Consider the following 24,485-nt stretch of genomic DNA (forward strand, 5'->3'; position numbering starts at 1 on the left):
TCTCAGCGACAATATAGCAACAATGTTCGGATTCTTTCTACTCACCCTCGTGGCTTCGGCCGCCGCCTCAAAAGCCGGTTGTCCCACAAATGTGGTAGCCACTGAAAACTTCGACTTCAAAACTGTAAGTATCGAATTAGTTGAAAATAGTATGAAATATTATAGCCCCCTACAAATGATCGTTGTAAATTAATTTTAAAATTACCCATGCTTTGTCTCCTTCTTTTGAATGTTATATTACTGAAGTCAGAAAGAGATAAATCATTGTGCAACAATGTAATTGCAATGAAACATTTAATATTAAATCCGTAGGGGTTGAAACACCCTAACAAATAAAGATAAAAATAAGTAACATGCATTAAATAGAATATAATTTAAGAAAAATAAATATATATTTTTTCGTATTTCTTTAAATAATTCTTTTAGTTCGGTTATTCTAATACGTTATTTCAAAATTCGCGGGCAGTAATGTGTTATAAATGTTATTTTAGTCGCTAGTTAAATTTCAATAATATATTTTTTACTTCAGAAAATTGATAAAAAAAGTTAGATTCCTTTTAATATCAGCTAATATGAATCGAAGCTTTCGTCTTGCTGCGTTATATTTCAATGCTATTTAAAATTCGCGGGCAGTTAAGTGTTACAAATTTAATTTAATTTTTGGGTTAAATTTTAATAAAATATTTATTATATAAGGAGAGTGATAAAATAGTTGTACAATTTTTTTATATTCCTAATTAATTAATTAATTTAAATAAAAGATTTAGCTTTCCTTTAGCTGCAATATTGTTGAATGTTTATTCAAAATTAGCGGTCATTAAAGTGTTATAAATGTAATTTTAAATTTGTGGGCATCACAGCCTATTATTGCATAATTTCTAAATTTCATTAAAATCATTAATGAAATTTAGAAATTAGCGGAAAATATAGTGATCTAAAACTTATTTTAAAATTATTGTGGTTCAAATGTAATCTTAAAATTGGCAGGCTTAAGTATTTTATAAATTGCTATCATCAAACACTTGAACATTTATACAGCAAGCTTTCAAAATATGATCTTCAACCCGAATTTGACAACTTATGTATTAACGAGTAGGTACTTATTTTTATTATCCACGAATGGAACCGATACGGTGTGTGTTTGAATATGTCTATTTGATATATAAGTAATAAAATATTACTAAATCGACTGTAATCTGGTTTCTTTACCGTAACTCTGTATATTTAAAAAACAGGGGTTAAGATAATATTTTATATAGTTGTGGAATATTTTAATGTTATTTTACGCAATAAATTTTAATGTAGCTTTTCATCCATGCGTACACGAGTTAAACGACGAGGTAAAGACTCTTTGATATTAACGCATTCATAACATACCTCATGGCATTTTCGCCTTTGTGTCTTATTATATAGTTTGCAATAAAGAACTAAAACATACAACAAACAAACAAATAGACAGATGAAATGGTAGACTGATATACTGACGAAATTGTGATTTGTGGAACGAATATTCGGATAAAATGTGTGACTTTATAGTGATATTTATCAATATGATTGTGATTAAACTGCATAGTATGTAATATGCGTTTATTTTTATAACTTGCAAATTCTACAATTAATACATTTATACCTAGAAGTTGATCAGTATACAAGTAACTTTAATACATTATGTTTATGAGCTGAGCCTGATTTACTGATATTAAAATATCATTAGATATAATAATAAAAAAGATCAAAAATAATGTCTATACTGGGATAATGCCTCTTTTAACTGCTAGACTAGTGATTGGGATGACTAAGCGAGCTAGTCACCAGACAGTTGGAGTAGAGTTTTTGAGTCAGAGCTTGTACCGGGGGCGTACTACAATCATTGATATTGCTGAGTTTCGATCTGGCGTGTTGTAATAATAGGGACATGAGACCTAATACCCAGGCCTCGGGTGAACATAGGATTCGGTTTGTCTTACCATCAAGGGATTTTCTGCTTGGTGGACAGTTATCATAACGTATCGTTTATTAAATTTTTATTTTTTATATATTTCTTACAGTTCGGAACTGGCATATGGTTTGAGGCCGCAAGGTACAAAAACAAAATGGAAAAGAATGGCAACTGCGGCTACGCTGAGTACACACCAAAAGGTGATGGGATGGGAGTGAAGAACTACGACGTTGCCTTCGGCAAGAAGCGTTTGATTGAGGGATCCGCCAAGTTAGCTGCTGATGCTGGCAAAACCGGAAAAATGATCTTCAGCTATCCTTATGGAGGTTAAAACCATTCATTTATATATAACCATAAATGTCTTCTTAAAAATGACAAAAATGCGAAAAACAAAAAGGCTTAATCCGATTAAAAATGGGCCTTTATCGGCGCGAAATGTCCTTAGAGAGTGGATATTGGAGAAGCTGTGAAAAAATAAATGATAGATTGTTGTTTGTAAAAGCTGAAACAAAGAGAAAGTTAACTGTTCGCTCTGTAAGCCCCCAGGCGGGTACAGGCTTCTTATACAATTCTGCAGAAAGCTCTTAAATTATGTGTAAAAGAAGTAATTTTGATCAATTATTGATTCAAATGAGGAATTCGCATTGAAGGAAATTCCCGTTTTAATTAGGTTTTACTTCAACGTCAAATTGTTATTCCACCAATACTCGGGCGTGTAAACCTCAGGAAGGACATTGTTTTGTTTCAATATAAAAGTTGTCCTGACAAATCGCAAACTGAATGTCAAGGTTAAGCCTATATTCTAATTAATCTTTCGGGTCGGCCGATTGCCAAATCATAAGGATATTTTTTTTACGTTAATTGTTAGCTTTTGTGGTTGGTTTTTAAAAATATTTTATTGAATAGGTACAATACTCCAATAATCTTTATCCTATTATATTAGGTTTTTCTGTATACTTTTTGCAGTTTAATCGCCTCTTAAATAGTCTGTATATAAAAGTTGAATATCGATATATTTCCGGGTTTTGTCAATGTTTCTGTTTTTCTTTACACTACAGTTCGATAATTCACTCCGGCGAGATAGAGGAAATCTTTGCCCAGTTATGAGATAGCTCTTGACAATAAATATTCAGACCTATAAAAAAACGAATATACTAGTATTTCGAACTAATAAACTCTTCTCGAAAATATAGCACATACTTTCGTTTGAAAAAACATAGTTGTTTGACTAAGTTATATTTAATTTATATTTAAAATGAAATAATATTATTTTATGAATAACTCAAATACGGCTCAAAATACACAAACGTGCTAGTTTGCTTCACAATTTTTTTAATGCTAATTTACATAATTTATAACATGTCAATATTATTTAAATTGTGTTAGTTATTTAAACAAGAAGAGTTTAGTGTACGTTTACCGTCAAATCGACGGGACGGATTCTGGCTTGAGAAATGTTGAAAATGTGAGAAGGAATGGAGCTTCGAACCTTAATAATATGTTATAAACTTTCAGCTGGTGGTGCCATCACAGAGAACACGCTGTATGTGCTCTACAATGACGACCAATCCGCCGTACTCTTCCACTGCGAAGAAAATGAGGACAAGACCTCCCGTCAAGGTATTTTTAACAACTTTTTATAACCCCTGTCTTAAAATGATATATTAAAAGTGCAGTACAAAAAATAATGTGCCGCGTGGTGACGGCTGTTTAGAATACAGTTAGGACCCGTGTGTTCTTCTCCTCTATCCGCGGGTGTCGTTCGGGGCGAGTAAGAGAATATAAGTAAGATCGGGCAGCAGGGTCCTCTGTGCAAGTTCTACTATCTACTGCGATCAACAACTCGTCTGCCCAGAGTGATGAAAATGCGCAAACCATCCCAGAGAGACCTGCCGTCCATCGTCCAGCAGTAGACTGTTATAGGCTTTTGATGATGATGATCTACTCTTCTTCTGCTTGCGGCTCGGGTTCGCCTGATCTCTCGTTTCACGTTGACCGGTTATCATCTAATGTGACGCCGCTGTCTAGATCTCCCAGCAAGTATAGGTTGCTGCAAGGAACAGCAGCAGTTTCAATAATAATAATAGTTATATACTTCCCCAAAAGATTGCTACGTTTAGCATCCACGCGGGGCAGTAAGAGATAAAATGCTGTGGCGTCTCCAAGCCTCCTTGCAGAGTCTGCATAGATCTGTAACGTAGATTTGCTTTAGTTCGACGCTTTACACCCTTACTACGAAGGCCAGTGAGGGACCTTTCCTCGTCCCTCATCAACCTACTTTCTAGTTAGAATATATTTTGATATTAACTATATATACATTTGCAGACTACGCTTGGGTCTTCTCACGCTCCAAGACTCTGAAGGCTACCAGCAGGGCCGCTATTGACAAGTTCCTTAACGAGAACGACTTCGTTGACGGCGGCAAACTGATCTGGAACGATTTCTCCGAAGAAGCCTGCAAGGTCAAGGCCTAATAAGGCATACGGATGTCAGAATTTGTTACAAGCGGGTCTAACTCTCTTATATCAAAAACTGCTAGTATAGATATAGTAGATATTAATAAAAAAAATGTAAAGAATCTCGTAAATTATATAGAGATTTAAAAAAAATATTATATGTTTTTCTTTTAATTGTCCTTCGAATTCACGATCACATTTCCGCATAACTCCTTTCGCTTTACCTTCAAAAAACGGAATCAATTTTCAAAACCGACGCATAAAGAACCTTCTAATACCTTCTCAAAAATAATAAACAAGAACAAACATATTATTATGTTGAACCAGTTATTGTAAGTTTTTGCTTTACTTCCTTTAAGTAAATAATGAAATAAATATTCCTACTAGGTAGTCACTACAAATAGACTGTCTTGACGTTTCAAAAGTGCTTATTAATTAGGCCTACTTGAAATAAATGAATTTTGAATTTGAATTACTAAGACAATACACACATGATACATCGCCATCTAGCCCCAAAGTGAGCGTAGCTTGTGTCTTGGGCACTAAGAGAGTTGATGAATATTTTTATGATAATAATATACATTCATACTTATAATATACAGATAAACATTCACACACTGAAAAACATCCATGTTCATCACACAAACATTTTCCAGTTCTGGGAATCGAACTCACAGGCCTAGTATTTAAAAAGCCCACTGCGGCCCCACTGCGCCAATCGGCCGTCAAGTCATTTTGTTAATGTATAGATTATATGCCTTTAAAAGCCTTTATTATTTAATTTAATTGGAGACATGTAGCTTACTTTTATTATAATAAACATAGTAAAATGTAAAGATCAGTTACATTGCAACCCTACACATTTATAGATATATACTAGACACACTTTTTTAAATCAATCAATTAATGATAAACTTATTGGCATATATTGTAACACTCACTTTTATTTTATTACTTCCTTTATTTTATGTTATAGCGGCAATATAAATATACTCATGCTGTTAAAATTGCAACTATCTACTCTTGGTTGTTGAGATAGAGCTAGCTGACAGAGAGACGGATGAACGGGCAGACGAATGGACAGTGGAGGCTTAGTTATAGAATCATTATGCACATAAAATATATATACATATAAAAATATACAGTATACACATATAACTAATAAGAACTTGCTCATCGAGTTCTCATCAGTTTTTATTATATGTCACGACTACCTGGTACTCAGTCTGACTCCAATCTCAATCATCAGACTCAAAATCCTATCATTTAACTTTATGACCTCTAATTTTATTTTCATGTCAACAAAAACTCCATGTGCGCAAACTTATCTATTAATTATATTATACCGTAAATTAGTTCCAATATCTAACAATTTTATCATCAGACTCGAATCATTATTTTCATTATACATAGAATGCCCTTTAAAAAAAACCATATGATTGTAAACTTAACTACCAATCATATACATAAAGCTAGTTCCAAGTTCTAACTCTATCATCAGATTCTCGTCATTTTGTGCATTACAAAGTTTTTATGACAACCAACTGTACGAACAGAAACTTGACATGCCTAAAGGTAGTTCCAGTGTTCACTTTAAACTGTTATCAGACTTATTTAATGCATTGAAGAATGCTCAAGATAGTAAATCTAGAAATCTCTAAATGGGTGCAAACCTATGTTCTAATTACATCCCCTAAGGGAGTTCCAGTTTCAAACTTCCATTTCTATCACCAGTCTGTCAAGTGCCAAACAAAAAAATAAAAAAATTGTTTCTTATGTAGGAGATGATACATGTTGTGGAGATTAAAGGTATTAAAAGGTGTTCATGGCATATCCAAAAAAAAGGTCCAAACTCATTTATTAAATACTAGCGGACCCTCGGAACTTCGTCCGCGTATGAGTCAATCCAGAAGCTAGAATTATTAAAATTGGTTCAAATTTAACGGAGCTATAACGTAAATTTGATAAAAAAAATCTCTTTCTATTCTATATGTTGACCCGGAATACCAGCTACCACAATACCAAATTTTATTTAAATCCGTTCAGTAGTTTTCACGTGATGCCCGGACAGACAGAGACACAGACAGACAGAGACATAGACAGACAGACAGACAAAAATGAAATAAAAATCTGTTTGGGACTTAGTATCGATTATAAAGCATCCCCCGGTCAAAATTTTCAAAATATATTAAATGTACAGAAATTTTCCATTTACAGTTTTATTATAAGTATAGATTGCCGATAAGCACCATTGTTGTAACTATTCTCCAGTCTGAAGAGCGTGGGTGCCGTTCTAGTTAAAGACACATGAGGCTTAACACCTTTGCCTCAGGTGAACGGACGTCATCTGCCATTTGCTTGGCCTGTCAATTATTAATAGTAAAAAGAAAAAAAATGTTTTATTCTCCGATCCTCATAATCAGGTGTGCTTATAAAGAGTTTTATACACGGTGCAATCCGAGGTTGCACAGATTATGCTGCTCTTCTCCTTTATACTCCCTTAGTCCCTTACGATACTCACGAGAATACCAGAGGTACGTATTCTAATATGCCGTCACCACGTTTCACGTTGGTTTGTAGTTATCACAGTCATCATCATTATATCAACCGATTGACGTCCACTGCTGACATAGGTCTTTTGTAGGGAGTTCCAAATTCCACGGTACTGCGCCGCTTGAATCCAACGGCTACCTGCGACGCGCCTAATGTCGTCCGTCGACCTTGTCGGGGGTCGACCAACGCTGCGTTTACCAGTGCGGGGCTGCCATTCCAGCATCTTAGCACCCCAACGTCCATCCCTCCTCCGAACTATGTGCCACGCCCATTGCCAGTTCAGTTGAATCCAACCGAATCCAACTCGGATGGGCAGCGTTCGGGAAGCTTCATGACATCTTTTCGTCAAAAATCCCTCAGTGCCTGAAGACCAAAGTCTTCGAACAGTGCGTGTTGCCAGTGATGACCTATGGAGTCCCATACGGAGACTCAAATTGTGTCGAGCAGAAATTGCTTTCAAACTATTTACCGTAATCGAATTGCAACCTATTAAATACTTATTACTGTGTATTACCAATGGCCATCTCCGCTTGAATTAAATGAAGGTTAACGTTATCCGCCCAAATATGTCAATAAATAATCCATCGAATCAAACATCTTCAAATTAGTTTATAGAGAGAGTGAATTTTAAAACGAAAATGGCGGCTTCTTCTCGGTAGAATCCGCCTTCGGAAGAGAAGAGTCACTGGAAATATACAGACTTGACGTTTCAAAAGTGTATAGAGTAAACCTACTTGAAATAATTGATTTTTGAATTTTAAACTTTGAGCAGTCCATAAACAGGAAAAAACAGAAAAGGATAGAACTACTAAATTCAATCTGCGATCTGTAGATTTTGGATAAGACTGATTGATTATTAATTTAAAGCGTCTCAAAAGTCGAATGTTCTTACCAAGCATAAATAACCTTTACTTTAAAAAAAAACTTAATTGACATTTTGGAAAAATATTTTATGCTTCACGTGTTTTTATTTGTCATACCTCTACTGGGACTTAAAAGGTAGTACGTTTAAAGTTGTTTTCGAAAATGCGCGGCACAAAAGGTACTAAAAAAGTTGAAACTTCATAGCACGGATCACCGGTTATATGTGTGTTAATACAAAGGCTGGCAATTAAAATGATTAAAAATATCAAGATATAAGACATCAGGGATGGTCTTGTAGGTACTCAAACTATCCCAACCGAGCACTAAAAAATAAAACTATTTTTAGAGCTATTTAATAATGATTATTGAATAGTTCAAAAATAGTTATTCTTTGTTAAAATTCTTGATACTCACAAACATCAACAGCATATGTAACAACAGTAGGATATAAAAATTAAAAAACCCTGGGTTTGATTATGCTTTACATTACTCTACTAGTCATTATACTACTATATATATATACTAGCCCTATCATTTGATACACATATTGATTATTGAGGGAGAAAATGTGATTTGCCATAATGTGGTAGCGGCCACCTTGGATTTGAAATTTATGACAGTTTATTTTACTAGTCAAGCCCATTCCTTTGGCCCATGTTGAGGGAGTTATGAAAAATAAATTAATTAGCGATTTTGTGCATCTTGGACCGACTTTCATCAAACCTGGCTAAGAACACTCGCAACTTTCCTTTCAAACAAAAAAAAATAATAAAACCAAAGTCGGTTCATCGGTTGGAGAGCTACGTAACCAGAAACGGCTGTGAAATCATAAAAAGATAATGGCATCGAATTCAGAAACATCGCCTTCTTTGCAAATCATATTCTACACCCATGTACACCCAACAATAGAATATCATTATAGTAAATAAAAGCTATATATATAGCTAGTATTTGACAGTTTGACAGTTCAAAAGTAGGAGTGCTCCGATCGTCACCAAACTTTACAGAATTACTCGCCAGGTCAATCCGGAGATTCCCTGAAAGTTTCATTGAAATCGGTCCAGCCGCTTCGGAGCCTATACGGAACATACCCACACACTTTATCTTTTATATATATAGATATAAGATAGAAGATAGCTGGCGAGTAATGCATGGCAGAATATTTGTTTCACAGATTTCCAAAGAAGGCGGCGTTTCTGTAATTAGAGGCTTTTATGCTTTTATCTTTTTATGATTTCACAACCATTTCTGGTTCAATTTATTTAGTTTGACCGGGAATGCCTATAAATAATTCGTTTGTACCTTTGGTTAAGTCATATAAAAATCAATATTTAACGATTTAATTCTTGTTATCTATTTTGATATGTATTGGTGTGGAATTAAATGTATTTCATTCATTCGTTCAAATATGCATCACCTAACTATTTTTTGTATTTTTTATCTTCGCCATTGGTTGCCTGAAATAATTCACTATGGATAAGGCCGGCAACTTGTATACCTTTTTTTATACTTTTCTTTTTTATGTACTTTTTATGGTGCGCAATAAAAGTATATTCATTCATTCATACAAACCAGAAGAAATCAGTTATTACACGTAATACTGACCCCCCCAAAATAGCGCCTGTGATATTAAGCACTGCAAAAGATATTTCCTTGCTTCCTTTTTTATATTATATGAAATACTCAGAATACTTTAACTAATTTATGTTTATATTAATAAGTGAAGCAGAACTTTGCACCGATTTTGCCGCCTTTATTTCCGACATTTATAGTTTATACAGAAAAGGAGTGCAGAATGCTCATTTTTCTTAAAAATTATGTATAAAACATACATTACACACATTACCATATATAAATTTTTTTAATGATTTTTTTTGTTATAATTAGTTTGAAAAGAAAAAACAACAGGCAAATAATTGACATATAGCCTTGGCGAAATCTGCGATTAAAGAAGGATAGCCTTTGACAATAAAACTTTAATAATGCTCAAACTTTAAATTTAAATTAATTATATACCAACATACGTTTGTTTTATTGTCAAGTTGTGTTTGGTTCATCAAACATTTGATTTTCATTATAGACTTTTAAGGTATACCTCAGGAATCAGGAATTGGTGTAGGTGAGTAGCGCCACAGCTGACTCGATATTCCTCTGGGCACCTTCTTTATCGTTGGAGCCCGCCTCTACCTTACCTTTATCGTCAGGATTTCGTCAAAATTTTCACTCGAGGTTACAAGTGTCTAATGGGCGGATAAAAAGGAATCCGTTCGGCAAAACCGGAGGAGGAGGATGTTTTTATTTTTTATCACCTTCATACTTTATGCCTACCCTCGTGAAAACCTTGTGCTCGCCACCGTCGGTACCATATAAGAAAGGTGCGAGTATATCTTGTAGAATACCGATAGACAGGATGTTGTACCAAAATACTTAAAAGTGCGTTCAAATTAAAAGAAAAATCAACAATGTGATTTTAATATTGTGGTCACAAGTTACATCGATAAATTATACGATTCACCAAAAGTTGCTTGTAAAGAAATCAACTTCGTATTTATTTGTATAGGCGCAGGTGGCTTCAGAGAAGTCCTTTAGCACAAAGGACTGCCTATGCTCAGCCAGTTCGGAATACTTTGACAGGGCATCCTCGATGTTCTTCAGTTTTTCTCCCTGCAGCTTTTCTTTGTTTCTTGACAGCACCCAGGTGAACACTGAAAGCGTTGTACGAAACTATATATAGAATGCATATTATTGAGGATGCTCCGGTGTCGGAGTGAAACATGCGAGAGTACATTGCCGAAGATATGTTTGGTGTGGAGTGTAAAGTATACGATAGTCAAGGTCATCTTGGGCCATAAAGACAATGATTTACTCTTACTCAAATGCTACATTTTCTATAGCATACGATACAATTGCTTATGTATCGTATGCTATAGAATATATTGGTTTATTATTTATTATATTTATTATAATTTGTATTTTTTGTATATAATAACAATACACCCCACCAATCGGTTACCCTTGGTTTTAATAAACCTAAGGATACCTGGAAGAAATCTCTAGTAAGCGATAAAGCCGCCGCGTTTGTATCCTACTCTTTAAGTTTCTTCTTGTTGTGTCCATGGTTTTTTTTTCTATTTGTGGCGTACAAATAAATAAATAAAGATTGAAGAAATTATTCTGATAGTATAGTAGCGTAAAGATTGAAGATTCTCGTGTTTTTGGGAGTATAGCAAGTTAAGCATAATTTTTAATGTATTTCATGGAAATCCGCAGAGTAACTTATGCTTTTATCCAATATCCATATTAATGTTGTACATGCACAAGTGTGTGTTTGATTTTAATCAAAATTAAATTATTATTCCTACACGTTTATTACAGTTTTTTACATGTAAGGATGGTGGTTTAGTACCGATATCAATGAGATTTGGCACATGAATGGATCTGGAATTTGCGTTGTCCTAGAGACGTATGGCGTGCAGGAATACGTTTGCATTCCTGCGGTCACGCAACATACGGTTTGCTCATCACCATAAATAGTTCCGCTAATTAGCAGCTCCTGTAATCTTCACCGACACCGTAAACCAAAGATGTTGTCGGAGACGGTGAGGACGACAATGACGAGAGCGTCATCACCGACATCTTCACTCAGGACCGCACGGTGGCAAGCCTGTAGCCCACAGCCCAGGGTTTCGGACGTGAATTAGTTGATATGATGATGACGATGAATCTAGGCTAATGCCTGCTACTTCAACTAGGAGATTATTAATTGGAGTACAATTAATGATGTATAGGTACCTAGTCAAGATGGCACGCATTAGCCTAGACTTATTATCATCATATCAACTAAACTGGTCTAAAGCATGTACTTCTAGGCTCCAGAATAAGAAGTGTTTAGGCCATAGTCCACCATGCTGGCCAGTTAGTTAAAGCAAGTGAACAGCACAATAATTAGAAAAGTTAGAGGCGCATTCCGCGGCTCGGCTGTTGCTATGCTGCTGTTTCTATGCTCTTTATCTTATATGTAAGTTAGAACTGAGCTTTTATATTAATTTTATAAAATTTAGTCACCATAGTGAGTTCTTAACTTCTTTTTCAACGTCTTGCAGGTGTACGCAATGGCATAGCCATCGTAATCCGTGGATAGAATGAAGAAGGGAAACTGTAGCACTTTATCTGGAATATAAATAAATTAGTTGAAACATTTATACGATTCCATTCAACATTTTGGTATGAATTTTACCATCCTTAAGAGTAGCATGATACATAATATCCTTACTGAATCGAATCTATAAGAGAATATTGATTGGTATTAGGAATAAAATATATTTTAAACTTTATTGCACCCGCCAATGAACAGAGAAAATAATTGAGGCATCAATATAAATTAATAAAATATGTTCCCAAAAATTAATTAGCGCCATCTATCATTATACTTATGAACTATTACGGACCACGGAAAAGTTTGTCACATATTAGTGAAATATAAGCCTTGTTTAGAACGTCTATACTAAACCTACCGTATCGTACTCGCAAGTTTAACCTCGTGGGAGCACGAGGTTAAACTTGCGAGTTATAATTGCGTGGTATAATTTTATTATTTTTGTATTTGCCACCATGAGTTTTTACCATTTTGTTAACTCAATCACCCAGTATAAGTGCAGTTTGAAGTATATAAATTGGAAGAGTGATTTTTTTGCATAGATGTATTTTAGTTCATGGGACGGAGAGTCAATAAAATATATTTTTATCTCAAATCTATATGCAGGTTGCCTGTGGTAAGCAACTAAAGCTCTGTTCAATATAAACAATTTGATTATTGTAAATATTTCTAGAATATATTAGATTTTGGAATAATAAACAAAGTACTTTCCATCCCTGTTCATACAATAACTGCAAATTTATTGTATGTAAAATTAAAATTGAAATAAAAGATTTTAGATTGACATTGTTTCTGTGGCGACAAACTGCGCTACTTATCGGCTAAGCAGCATCTTGCTATGGAAAAGGAACCCTTCAGTCTTTTAAAATACAAACCTCCATCTTCATGGCTAACGATGAACTGAGCTTTGTTTCCAGCATCAAAAGTGGGATCGACTCTTGCAAAATATGACTTCTGAGTCCTATTGCCTTGATCTATGTCCACGTATGTCTCCCGCAGAGTGTATCCAAGATTATCTTCTTGGAAATCCAAAGAAGCACAGTCGTAGGTGTTTCGGCCATCGCTGGCGTAACTAGCTACGTTGAACCATTCTCCTGAAAACTACATATTACAATATGTTTAGTTTGATCTAATTTATGAACAGTTGAAAAAACCTAGTATTTCTAATATCCCATAAGAATAAGATAACATGACCAGAAAGCAAGTTACAGGCAAAATAAATAAATCGTCGATGTAACTTGAAAACTGCCAGACTTTCATACAAACACTCTTACCCTGATTAACTGTTCATACGTTTCGGGTATAGATTGTCTGTCAGTCAGTAAGCCTAATAGCCTATTGACCTCTCCAAAGATTAAATAATTATACCTATGTAGCAAACGATTTGATTGCACTTTTTGATGAACTTTCTGGCGTAGTACGAGTATATAACTGTTTCGATTCTTAAGTGTAAGGGATATTCAGATTCTTAACTCGATAAATTTTGAAGTTTGGCAGATCTGGTCTGGTTTCTGATTAACTTATTTGGATGGTACAAAGTTTATGACTATTTAATGTATGAATTAAAGGTTGAGAGATAAGGTTGAAGACAAAAAAAACTTACTATTGTATTTTCAACGTCATGTACACGACATCGTAAACAATATACAATCAGCAGAGCAGTAATTTAGACAAAACACCTGTGGAATTTTCTGGACCATGATTGTAACATTCGCTAGTGCATTTTTGTTTCAACGCCCCTTAGTTGTATAAAAACTGTATAGTTTTTAAGAGATTTTGACTTAAAGTTGACCATGATAGCAAAAAAATTTAACCCCGAGGTCCTGTACAATCAGGTTGATCCCACGCACGAAAGGTTATTGTAACAACACAGAGAAAATATGTTGCTCAACGTGTTAATGTCACCAAATTTCGTTAGTAATATCGAATTTATTATAAACATCATTAGAAATTGTATGAGACCTTTTCATATCCAATTACTGACCTAATAATTGTTTGTTACTATTTTTCTAATGCGTAATAGTTCTTTCGTTTTGTTTCATTCTTGTCCTATCCCCGACTAGGTCAACACTATCTAATATAAAACTGTATTAACTCTCTCTGAAATTTTAACGTGCAATCATACCCAGTCCAGATTATAGTATCTCACGCTGAAAGGGATTTCGAGTGCGCCATGCATCTAAACTATACAAAATGTCTTACCTTAGTATAATCAAGATTCTCTTGTATTTTCACATCTGGACATTCGCCGATCAATGTGAACTCTGCGCCCAGAGAAGAGGCGATAGTTAAGCAAAAACAAAAACTCAATAACAGCATTGTGACAAGCAAGCAGCACGGGCGTCTCGCATGTAATGCCCGACATCCCACGCGTTAATTATATGAATGATACGCTACCGTTTATATACTTTATTGCTGGTTAAATTGGATTCAAGGGTTTACTTATAATATGGACGTCCTCAGGTCGAGTTTTTTTTAGAATACTTCGTAGGATCTAAATGCATTAGGACAATAAGCAGATCAATTGCTTGCAGATTATTTTAGATAGGCATTCATGTTCTTTTTTTATGATAAAATGATCCGCGATAAGCTGGAGAATCTTCGGCAACGTACACTCCAAAACCGGACCATCATTAGCCTCCAAAGGATACTCAGGTTTCGGAGCGAAACGTGCGTAAAAATATATATAATATACCCAAAATCTTTTTCGTGTGCAGTATAAAGATTTAAAAAATTATTAATTACACCATACAGATTCTCCTGCTTTTCGCGGAGTATAGCCAATTAAGCTTAATTTTCATAATATATCATGGAATTTCGCAATAACGCCTGGTTCTATCCAATAACATCAGGTCAACATTATTAATTGATCTAGAATAGTTACTGCCGATGATTTTACATGCCTGCTCTTCAAAAAATAATTTATCCCCATCATCTTCATTATCAACCCACTTTGAGGTCTCCACTTGACTAAGAAAGGTATAATATTGCCCTGTAGGTATTTCCACAAGAAAGCTACATGTTTTGCATCTGGTAATCATCATCATAGGAACCCATTACTAGTCCATTACAGGACACGAGTCTTCTGAGAAAATGAGAAGGATTTACGATGTAGTCCATTACGCTGGCCCAGTTGCCATTGGTGATGCGATGTTTGCTTAAAGCGCACTTAACTTACAAAGTAAGAGGTAGGTTAGAGGTAGGTTCGAACTCGGCCCCCTGAAATTGAAGCCGACGTATCTACAAGCTTTGATTACTCTTGGCATAATCATATTGGAAATTTGGAATTTTAACATTATTACCAGTTCATTTCGTTTTTGTTATACATTCTTAGAAATGTTATAACTTTATAACATAAATAAGTGATTACTCGGAAACGGAAATTGTTTTCCATAATTTAATATTATCTACTCGTAATCACAAGGAAATTTTATATCGAATACATTTCCCAGAAGCTTTCGCTCTTTTTTCTTACTATTCTGATGTTACTTTTTATCACATGATATTAATAATCAATCTAATCGAAAATCTTTAGACTGCAGATAGTATTTAGTGGTGCTTTCATCTCTTTCATCTCATTATCTTTTCTGTAGATAAGGATAGCACCACTACATTTAATGAGCCTTTTATTGTAGTATAAAACGTAATAAAACAAAATAATGATCTAACGGTTCATCAAAATAAGGCTGAAAAAAGTTTAGGTTTTCAAGAACATTGGCATTTTGTGCTTTCTATATGTATCGTTCTAACTATGTTTATATTCCTCCTTGCTGTGTGAGTACATTCGACCGGAGCAATTCTTTCAATTTACTTTATGAAGTTACTCGGCTGACTATTTACAAAATGCTTAAGGAGCTGAATCTATAGACTTACCTAGTCATATTAATAAGAAAACAAAAGGGAGAATTTAATTAGCAGATTTATTCTTAGAACACATTTATTTAATTATACTCGTAATGCCAGATAACCTATGACATATCAGTAATCATGCACACAATTCGATGCTGCTTGTTTTACTGTAGCCACGAACACGCAGCAATGTTGAAAATAGTTTCTTTTATTATTTGTTTTAATTATGTGTTCGCTTATTTCACGCTACCTGGAAGCTGCCCGGAAGAGGTGACGTTAAAAGAAGATTTTAGATTGCCAGATGTATGTACACTTTGGTTCCATTTGAATAAATATTATTACTTACGTAAAATAATTCAGATTGAAAATTCATGCTTATACAAAATATTCTTGCTTGTTTTTTTACTCGAATTATTTATTGCACACGCAAAATAGACATGATACAAAGGGAACGAAACAGCACAGAAACTTATTTAGGCGTGCAAAGGCGGCATTACCGCCAAAGCGATTTCTTGCATAAAAAATATAACAGCAATTCTTGTAATTTTGTTCGGTGTTTGTCAAAAATATTAACTTTTTGTTATAGCATAAAAGTAATGTTTTATGAGTTATATACTATGATGTTTGTTTCAGTTCTACGGAAAATGGTACCAGTCCTACCACTACTCTAGCGATGGTCAGCAACAAAATAATTGCTCAAGCCTAGAATTATTGACTAGACCTTCAGGGATTTATCTCAACCAGTCTAGAGTTGACCGCGGTCTGTTCCACCGGTTTAGTATTGGAAAGCTTGATATCAATCCGAGATTGGAAGATGCTGCACGTTTAGATCTTATTTTTGCATTTAAAAATGCTCCCAGGCGATGTAAGTTTTACGTTGTCCTTTATTTAAACAAACAGTTCTTATTGCTAATGTGGCTTCTTGTTAAGTTGTTTATTGCCTACATTAATCAATGTTACTGTGTACGAAATGTCACATGATAAAAAACCCAATTGTTTTATTTTCGTCACATAACTATTTAGTATTTTGAATAGGAAAATATTGGTTGCATTTATCACATCTAATATTTTTTAGCAAACATTCATCCCCATAAGGCATTCAACTTTTTAGTAGCTCTAACTTAAGTAGTTTTTTCTCACAAGCTTCTAGTATTGTCATCTTAGATAAATTGTTTTGATTATTATATGTATTATTACCTTTTAATGCATATTTTTATTGCTTTTCAGTAAAGACAAGAAGATACCCATTCCACGTGCTTGCAACTAACTACAATTATTTTGCTACTGTCTACACTTGCCAGTATAGTCCACTTATCGACAAACATTTTCGTAAGTCCCCTAATGTAGAATTTCAGTTAATTTATTTGTAATGTTTTATGTATATCTCTTGCCGCGTGGTAACGGCAGATCAGAATACAATTGAAACCAGCCCATCTCTTTTTGCGGGTGTCGTACGAGAATGTAACGGGTTACTACCATCTACTGCAATCACCAAAAAAAAATAAAAGTAAAATTCTCAATTTACTAAAATGGTTTCTGTAAACTAAGACGTAATAAATTATAAGGATAAAGAGAAGAACAAAATAATTCAATTAAAAAGCATAATCAGAAGCAAAATCAGAAACATAGTTTATATCCATCTAAAATCGTAACGGTATCGACCGTTACGATTTTAGATGGATCATCAATTTTTGCAATACTGTTAAGAGATTAAGAATTTTAAGTAATTTGCTATAATATTTATAATATTAACGTTATAATATTTTTCCCATGGCAGTTTACGTCTGGATCCTTTCACGGAATCCAATCCTGAACGATGTTTCAAAGGAGTTGGCGATTAAACCCTTGCAGCAAATCGGTATTGACTCCTCTAAGCTGGTTAAAGACGATCGAAGCAAATGCGTTCCGAAATACTTCGAAGATATACCAACAGAACCCATGACTTTTAGATTCCCAGTGCCAATTTAAGTGGCATTTATAATAATTACTTGTGCATTAGAGTCTCCATAGAATATCTTTTTTATGTAAATCAGATAAATCTAAATTTTTTAAATTGATTGAAAACATTTTTTATCTAAAAGAAATGCTTACGTCAAACTACTAAGTAATTCAGTATTGTATTGTCAATACCAAAAATTATCAAAGCTTTACGATTACTAAATAATGTTTATACTTGAAGATTAACATAATTGCTGAACCTGGTAACAGCTATATTGTATATAAAATTCGATAAGCAGTAAAAAAAATAGTTTTTTTTTTCGATTTTAAATTTTTTATTTATATCGGTACTAAAAAAGTGTTATGGATCTATATCACTGCCGTTGTAGTAAATTGCTTGAACGTGCGCCGTCCAGTGGTAACTACAGAGTTCCTGCGAATGTTCCACAGTCTCCATATATGCAAGACTTATTGCGGGTAATAAATTCAATTCCTTGTACGCATTATCTAGTATTTCAGGAGGTAATGTCGTATTTCTTGCTAGTACCCACGCTAAAACTGAAAATTAATAGAAATGCAATCGTTTTATTTCCGATTTCCACTGATAATATTTTTGTACATAGTCTAAAGTTATATGCATGACTTAATCATTATTGTCATGCATATAACTTTCGAAGTGGTGTTAGGGCAGTGGGTAGGAGCTCGACTTCACTTTTGGGGGGCCGAATTCGAATCCCAGCACGCACCTCTAACTTTTCCAAGTTATGTGCGTTTTAAGTAATTAGATATCACTTGCTTCATCGGTTAAGGAAAACATCGCGTGGAAACCTGCATGCCTGAGAGTTCTAAATAATGTTCTCAAAAGTATGTGGAGTCCACCAATCCGCACTGGGCCAGCGCGGTGGACTACGGCCTTAAACCCTTCTCATTGTAGGAGGAGACCCGTGCTCTGTAGTGGGCCGGTATTATCATGATGATGGTATAACTTTACCATACTTGGTTATTGGGCTGCCTTAGTCAACACCATGAGTGTGTGAAGTTTATATTATACAGCAATTGATATATTATATGAAATCGTTTCTTACTTTTATATCATTTTCGTGCTTTAACATAGCTCTTAAGATTCTGAAGAGATTAAATTTTACATACTTACCATATTTCATTTGTAATAACTGATTGTTTTTGCATCCATATACGATAGCGTAGTTTGTGTAATCCGTCTTTATAATTGACAAGGGAATACCGAATGGATCTGAAATACAAAAAAGTTACGATATCAAATTACAGTAATTTTAATTGCATATAAAGCATATTATGCAAATGGAGCTGGATAAGGATAAGGATAAATCGATAAGGATAGCAGTAGGGTGTTGCTCTGAAACGTGGTCTCATAAGAAGGCTCAGAGTCATTTAGTGGCCGATGGATAGAGCTTACTCGGAGTATCTCTACGAAAATAAATCGGGGATGAGAAGATTCGTAGAAGAATCGAAGTTATCAACCTAGTTCAACGGGTCGCGTACCTGAAATAGAAATGGGCGGGGCACATAGTTCTGATAATCGAATGACTTCGGGTAAACGCTGCGTTGGTTAACCCATGACGTGGACAGATGCCATCAAACAAGACACAGCAAGCTGCTGGAACCAAGCAACACAAGACCGTAGTATCTGGAACTAGCTAAAAAAGCGATTGATTTTCTATTTGCAGCAGTGGACGTCCATTGGTTGTCGTGATGTTTATGAACTGATCTAGCGTCTATCTTGGAAAACACAGAGTTAAACTCATGAGGATGCTAAATAGCTTCCGGCCAGGAAAGTGAATATTTGTTTTGGCAACCAGTGATGATTACGATAGATTGGTAATGATCAAATTGACAGTGGGTCTTCAGCCCTGTATAGCTTCTTTTCTAAAAAAAAGAAGATGAATAATCTATTACACTTGGCCTGTCAGCAGATAGGCTACTGCAATATTTCGTTAATGGGAAGTGGTACTTACCTTGCTCCAGATTAACGAAATGTGACAGTGACATAGTTTTAATGTCAGGGCATAAAATATTATCTGCGATAAAAATCTTTGCCTAATTAAAAATTATGTTAGCTTTTATCAAATCGGAAAAGATTTTAAAGATATTATTTTCCTTATCTGCGATAATGTGCATTTAATAACAGCAATGATTATAATATGAGTATTTGCGATAAGAAAAACGGAAAGAGACATTTAAGTAGCGAGTTGTTTGTTATTCTTTGGGTTTTTATTATAACTTGATGAGAATTCTAGTTGCTCTAAAATTGTAAATTGTAATGCCCAGTATATGCAACATGAAACTAGGTCGGCAAGCATTAGTTGGCGTGGGAGTACATCAGCGACGTTTTCTCACGTTATAACAAATCCTAAAACCTATCCTAATCCTGTTTAAAGAAAACGACGAACATCCCTATATGAAGTTTGTTAAGAGAGAAATTAAATAATTACAGTACCTACACACTTGTATAGTTTTAAAACTTTTGTATTTGATGGTTAGTAGGACTCTTATCTTCATCATCGTCGAAGCCTCGCGTCTAAGCGATAACAAACAATTTAAGAATATGGACAATCAAACAGAATGTTAAACATAATTATCTACGATAACTTCAAAAGTCAAGTAAATGAGGGCACTGTATCTCACATTCTTTGTAATTGTCTCAAACTCATCTAAATCAATCAATCAAATAAATCTCTTCCTTCAAATAAGTCCTTAAATTATTTAAGTGCTAAAAGTTTGTTAATGTTTGTGTCAGTCCTTATTGTAGATTGAAGCAAATATATAGAAAGTTATAAAATTGAACTGCGAGCTGGTAAATAATAATATATTTTCCATAATATAGAATATTTATATTTGTGTTTTCTGTGTTCTGTGTTTAAGAACTAACAATCTATTTCTTTTAAGGTACATATACAAAATTAACTTCTCATTATTTTGACCGATCAATCTCCTCGTGCCTTTTTCATCTATAAGACTTTGGCGAAGTAACTTGCGCCCAGTTGGTACAGATAAAAAGCATAAACAAAAATTGAATTGATTTGTAGCTAAAATCAATGTTAGACGAACACATCATATTTTGATCACATCAAGGGTTCCTTGGTACCCTGATAAAATATAATGTGGTGGAGTCATTGTTATTTTTATTAATATAATACTTCGCCTTGTTATTAATGTCCAACGAACTTAAAACAGTATTTATGAGATCGTTGTTAAAGTTAATTATTTGGTGCCTACCAGATCATTCATTTCCTTTATGTTATTAAGTGATCCATAATATTGTTATACCATGTCCTACGTGACTAATAGCGTGTACAGATTATGTGGAACAGTACTTCTCTTTGTAGTAAGTGGCACATTATCGCTATAGATAAGAAAAATGGAGCTATAAAACTGTTACATTATTTACAGTTAATCGCTTTTTCGTCTACGTTATTATACATTTTTTATTTTTTTTATACGAATAATGTACCCTATGATAGAAAAACATCATAGCATCTGGTTCCAGCATTTTCTTCAACGCGTTATACCAGATATCAGGCGCAAAATTTAGGAACGATCTCGCTTCTCTAGTGTTTTATCGCAACCTGGGGTTATACAAAACGAGGATAATCAGGTAACCGATACGGGAGATCAACACAGAACATATTGTTTGCAGTTATTTTTACCAATCGATGATAATAAATGTTTGCACTATAAACAACGACGTTTGCGGTTTTCTTTAACCAGCTATTGTGCTAGATAATTCAGTCTGGTTTAATGCAAATTTTGTAATTGCTTAAAATTCATCACGCTCAGTCTCTCAATAATAATTACTATTAAAAAAATACTAACCTATATTATTTCTTTGTATATCAAACACAGCCTCGTCTCCTGGAGCGTAAGTGCTGTTAATATGCAAGACGTATTCAACGCCATTTCTAATGGATCTGTGCTGGAACTCGATCGACCTTCCGCACTGTTGGATTAACTTATACGCGCATTGTCCGTACTCTTCGTACCATGATGGAACGCGTTGGACTGTGTACCATTTGCCTAGGAACTTTTGAGAATACAAGAAAAGTTAAAATTATTATTACACAAACAAAACAACATATTACAGTACATAACAAGATAAAGCAAATTACAAGATTAGAATTTAGATGAAATATGAAATTTTGTGAAAACTTATTTATTGGTGCCCTTGTCTTCCGAACCAGTATGAACTTATCTCGGAAAGCAGGGACTTCCCACTTATTAGAAATCTATCTAAACAAGAGTAAGGATTTTAATGTGAATGTGTTTGATTGAATCTTCTTCTTTACCCCCCGGAACCTTCTCTACTGGAGGTTGGCCGTCAGTTCTGTGATTTTTCTGTCTGGTGCCAAACGAAACCATTTTCCCGTTCTAGCGTTGTTTGTTCATTCACGGATATCTCGCAATTAGGATTCCTTCCAACGCGTCGTTTGCCCTCTACTTGGCCCATCATTATAAGTTGGAGCGGCCGGTATCGGTAATGCCTCAGGACGCGGCCAACATATTCGACATTTCTCTTCTTGATTGCCTGCGGTTAATCCCGGCTTCTGGGGACGCTCTGGAGTACTCTCACGGTTCAAACTTTCTTTGTCTTCTGCCGTAGTACCACATCTTAAACACTTCGAGACATTTCTGAGTGTCTACAAGCCTCACTACGATTTTATGTTTAGAGTATATTTATATTGTGTGGAAGATAAATAAAGTGCTTATGAAACAAAAATTATGCAAGCTAAACTTCCACAATTTTATCTAGGTTATTGTAAGATAGTGTTTGCATTCTACAAAGGAAACAGGTTCTTTTCGGTAGATAGCCCATACTGTGTGGTGACGGCAGATCAAAAAACAGTTGTCACCTCCCATTCTCTTCCCTTGGATTTCGTACGAGGCGACTAAGAACGTACAGAAAACAAAACCACAAAATCTATACTGTATTTTTTAATTTTTGTCTGACAGTCTGTAACTTGGCCGCCATAATTTTTTTAAGAGAGTTACATTCTCTGCGATATTTCCAGTGGGGGTTAGAGAAGGATAAGCCCTTGAACATGTCGTCAATAAGGAAGAGGTAGATCTTAATCTTAAAGCAAAGCCGAACAGCGATGTGCAATAAAAATATAATAACTCACTCTTTCAATTTCAAAGTATTCCATAGTTCTCACATCGGTACAGTCTCCAAATAAAATCACTTGCCCACAACATATTACATACGAATTTAGAACTATTAAAAAACCAATATAATGTTTACATATCGTAGAACCGTTCATTTTTTTCACAATACTTCGTGCGTTACTCTCAAATTCTTACAACAATCTAACAGAGATTAGTTTATCTGATAAGCATCTGTTATTGATATCGAATTGAGATTTACGTTGCACATTTAAAACGGGAGATGTGTATTCTGATGTAGTCTAGGAGCGGGCGACGTAAAGACGTGCTCAATATAACACAACACAACACAAATTAAATTGTATTTATTTATTAAGAGCACTAACAACATGCATATTACACGTTTTAAATATAGAACACACACAAGAACATGGTCTGGTATGCACGTCAATTACAAGTGCACATACCATTGACAAAGACGTTATGTAAAGTTAATTTGACAAAAATTCAAATCACCCATAAGTGTTGTTTTTTTTCTAAAGCCTGTGGGTGAGTCATGAGATATTGATGCCAGGTATATTCTTATTCTATAATTTGTATAATACTTATTACTAATTCGATCGACAGTCGCGACTAACGTTCTTATTTATTTTCTTAGTACCTCTATAAGTATAATGTAAGACCTGTTTTACTGACCTGACCTGGGACCTAACTGGCGCAGAGTAGCGCACGAGTGGCGAGAGCTAGAGGAGGCCTTTACCAACAGGCAATCCGAAACGCGTGTCATAATTAATTATTAATTTAAGCACATAATTTTATTTCAATATTATTGTAAAACCATACCTAACCTAACGAATCAATATATTAATGTTTATTAAATTTAAAGGTATTAAAATGTTTATTAGTATGTATGAAATGACGTTTTGGAATTAAAGGCTATTTTTTTTTTTTTTAAGACCTGTTTCACTTCATCCACTCGAAAGCAAAGACGGAGCCAGACGGTAAAGATAATTTATCACCGGAGTGTCTCGTTCGTTAAAATGTTTGCTAGTCAGTGGTTTCATTGCCATTTGAACGCAAAATAGTTTTTTTTGTTCTGCTGTATAAACTTTGACATCTTGCGCACAGTCGCTTGTAACATACGCGTTGCATTTGTATCAATCATTTGTCTATTTTAGGGTGTAATGAGCGTAATAAACTTAATGATTAATTTGAATTAAGCGCACATTACCCAAGTATACGTTAGCATAAGGAGATAAACACGAGTAAACTTCAACATAGCGTCGCAAAGTTAGTGCAAGTTATAAACTAATGACACAAGAAGGTATAGGGTAAGGTACTTTTTTCAAGACGGAAGTGTAGTGTTAATGCGCTCGAATTAATATCATAATATTAATACGGACACAATTCATAAATATTCGCTGTCATCATCATCATCACATCAAACCATTACCTCCCACAATGAGAAGGGAAGAAGAAGAAGAAGAAGAAACACTTTATTGCACGTATAACATACAGGAAAAGAAACAGTAAGGAGTAAACAGCACACAATGTAGACATGCAAAGGCGGCCTTATTGCTGCAAGCAATCTCTT

General features: G+C 34.5%; 4 protein-coding genes across 4 annotated transcripts; 2 read left to right on the forward strand and 2 right to left on the reverse strand.

Annotated features, from left to right (window-relative positions):
- Nucleotides 1–4,500, forward strand: LOC120631896 (bilin-binding protein-like). The gene is made up of 4 exons (XM_039901571.1): nt 1–124; nt 2,049–2,265; nt 3,455–3,559; nt 4,265–4,500. Exons 1-4 carry the CDS (start codon nt 23–25, stop codon nt 4,411–4,413), a joined length of 573 nt encoding a protein of 190 aa, XP_039757505.1. The 5' UTR covers nt 1–22; the 3' UTR covers nt 4,414–4,500.
- A 5,756-nt stretch (nt 4,501–10,256) lies between these two features.
- Nucleotides 10,257–14,350, reverse strand: LOC120631893 (lopap-like). Its single transcript, XM_039901568.1, has 4 exons — nt 14,171–14,350; nt 12,844–13,069; nt 11,878–11,982; nt 10,257–10,517 (listed from the first exon to the last, which is right to left on the reverse strand). Exons 1-4 carry the CDS (start codon nt 14,285–14,287, stop codon nt 10,324–10,326), a joined length of 642 nt encoding a protein of 213 aa, XP_039757502.1. The 5' UTR covers nt 14,288–14,350; the 3' UTR covers nt 10,257–10,323.
- A 1,605-nt stretch (nt 14,351–15,955) lies between these two features.
- LOC120631892 (insecticyanin-A-like) lies at nt 15,956–18,261 on the forward strand. The gene is made up of 4 exons (XM_039901566.1): nt 15,956–16,120; nt 16,451–16,682; nt 17,045–17,146; nt 17,595–18,261. Exons 1-4 carry the CDS (start codon nt 15,956–15,958, stop codon nt 17,783–17,785), a joined length of 690 nt encoding a protein of 229 aa, XP_039757500.1. The 3' UTR covers nt 17,786–18,261.
- Nucleotides 18,081–23,154, reverse strand: LOC120631894 (apolipoprotein D-like). Its single transcript, XM_039901569.1, has 4 exons — nt 22,912–23,154; nt 21,608–21,815; nt 18,909–19,007; nt 18,081–18,313 (listed from the first exon to the last, which is right to left on the reverse strand). Exons 1-4 carry the CDS (start codon nt 23,047–23,049, stop codon nt 18,117–18,119), a joined length of 642 nt encoding a protein of 213 aa, XP_039757503.1. The 5' UTR covers nt 23,050–23,154; the 3' UTR covers nt 18,081–18,116.
- Between the last annotated feature and the right edge of the window lie 1,331 nt (nt 23,155–24,485).

The sequence above is a fragment of the Pararge aegeria genome, chromosome 19, assembly GCF_905163445.1.
Source record: "Pararge aegeria chromosome 19, ilParAegt1.1, whole genome shotgun sequence".
Taxonomy (NCBI): domain Eukaryota; kingdom Metazoa; phylum Arthropoda; class Insecta; order Lepidoptera; family Nymphalidae; genus Pararge; species Pararge aegeria.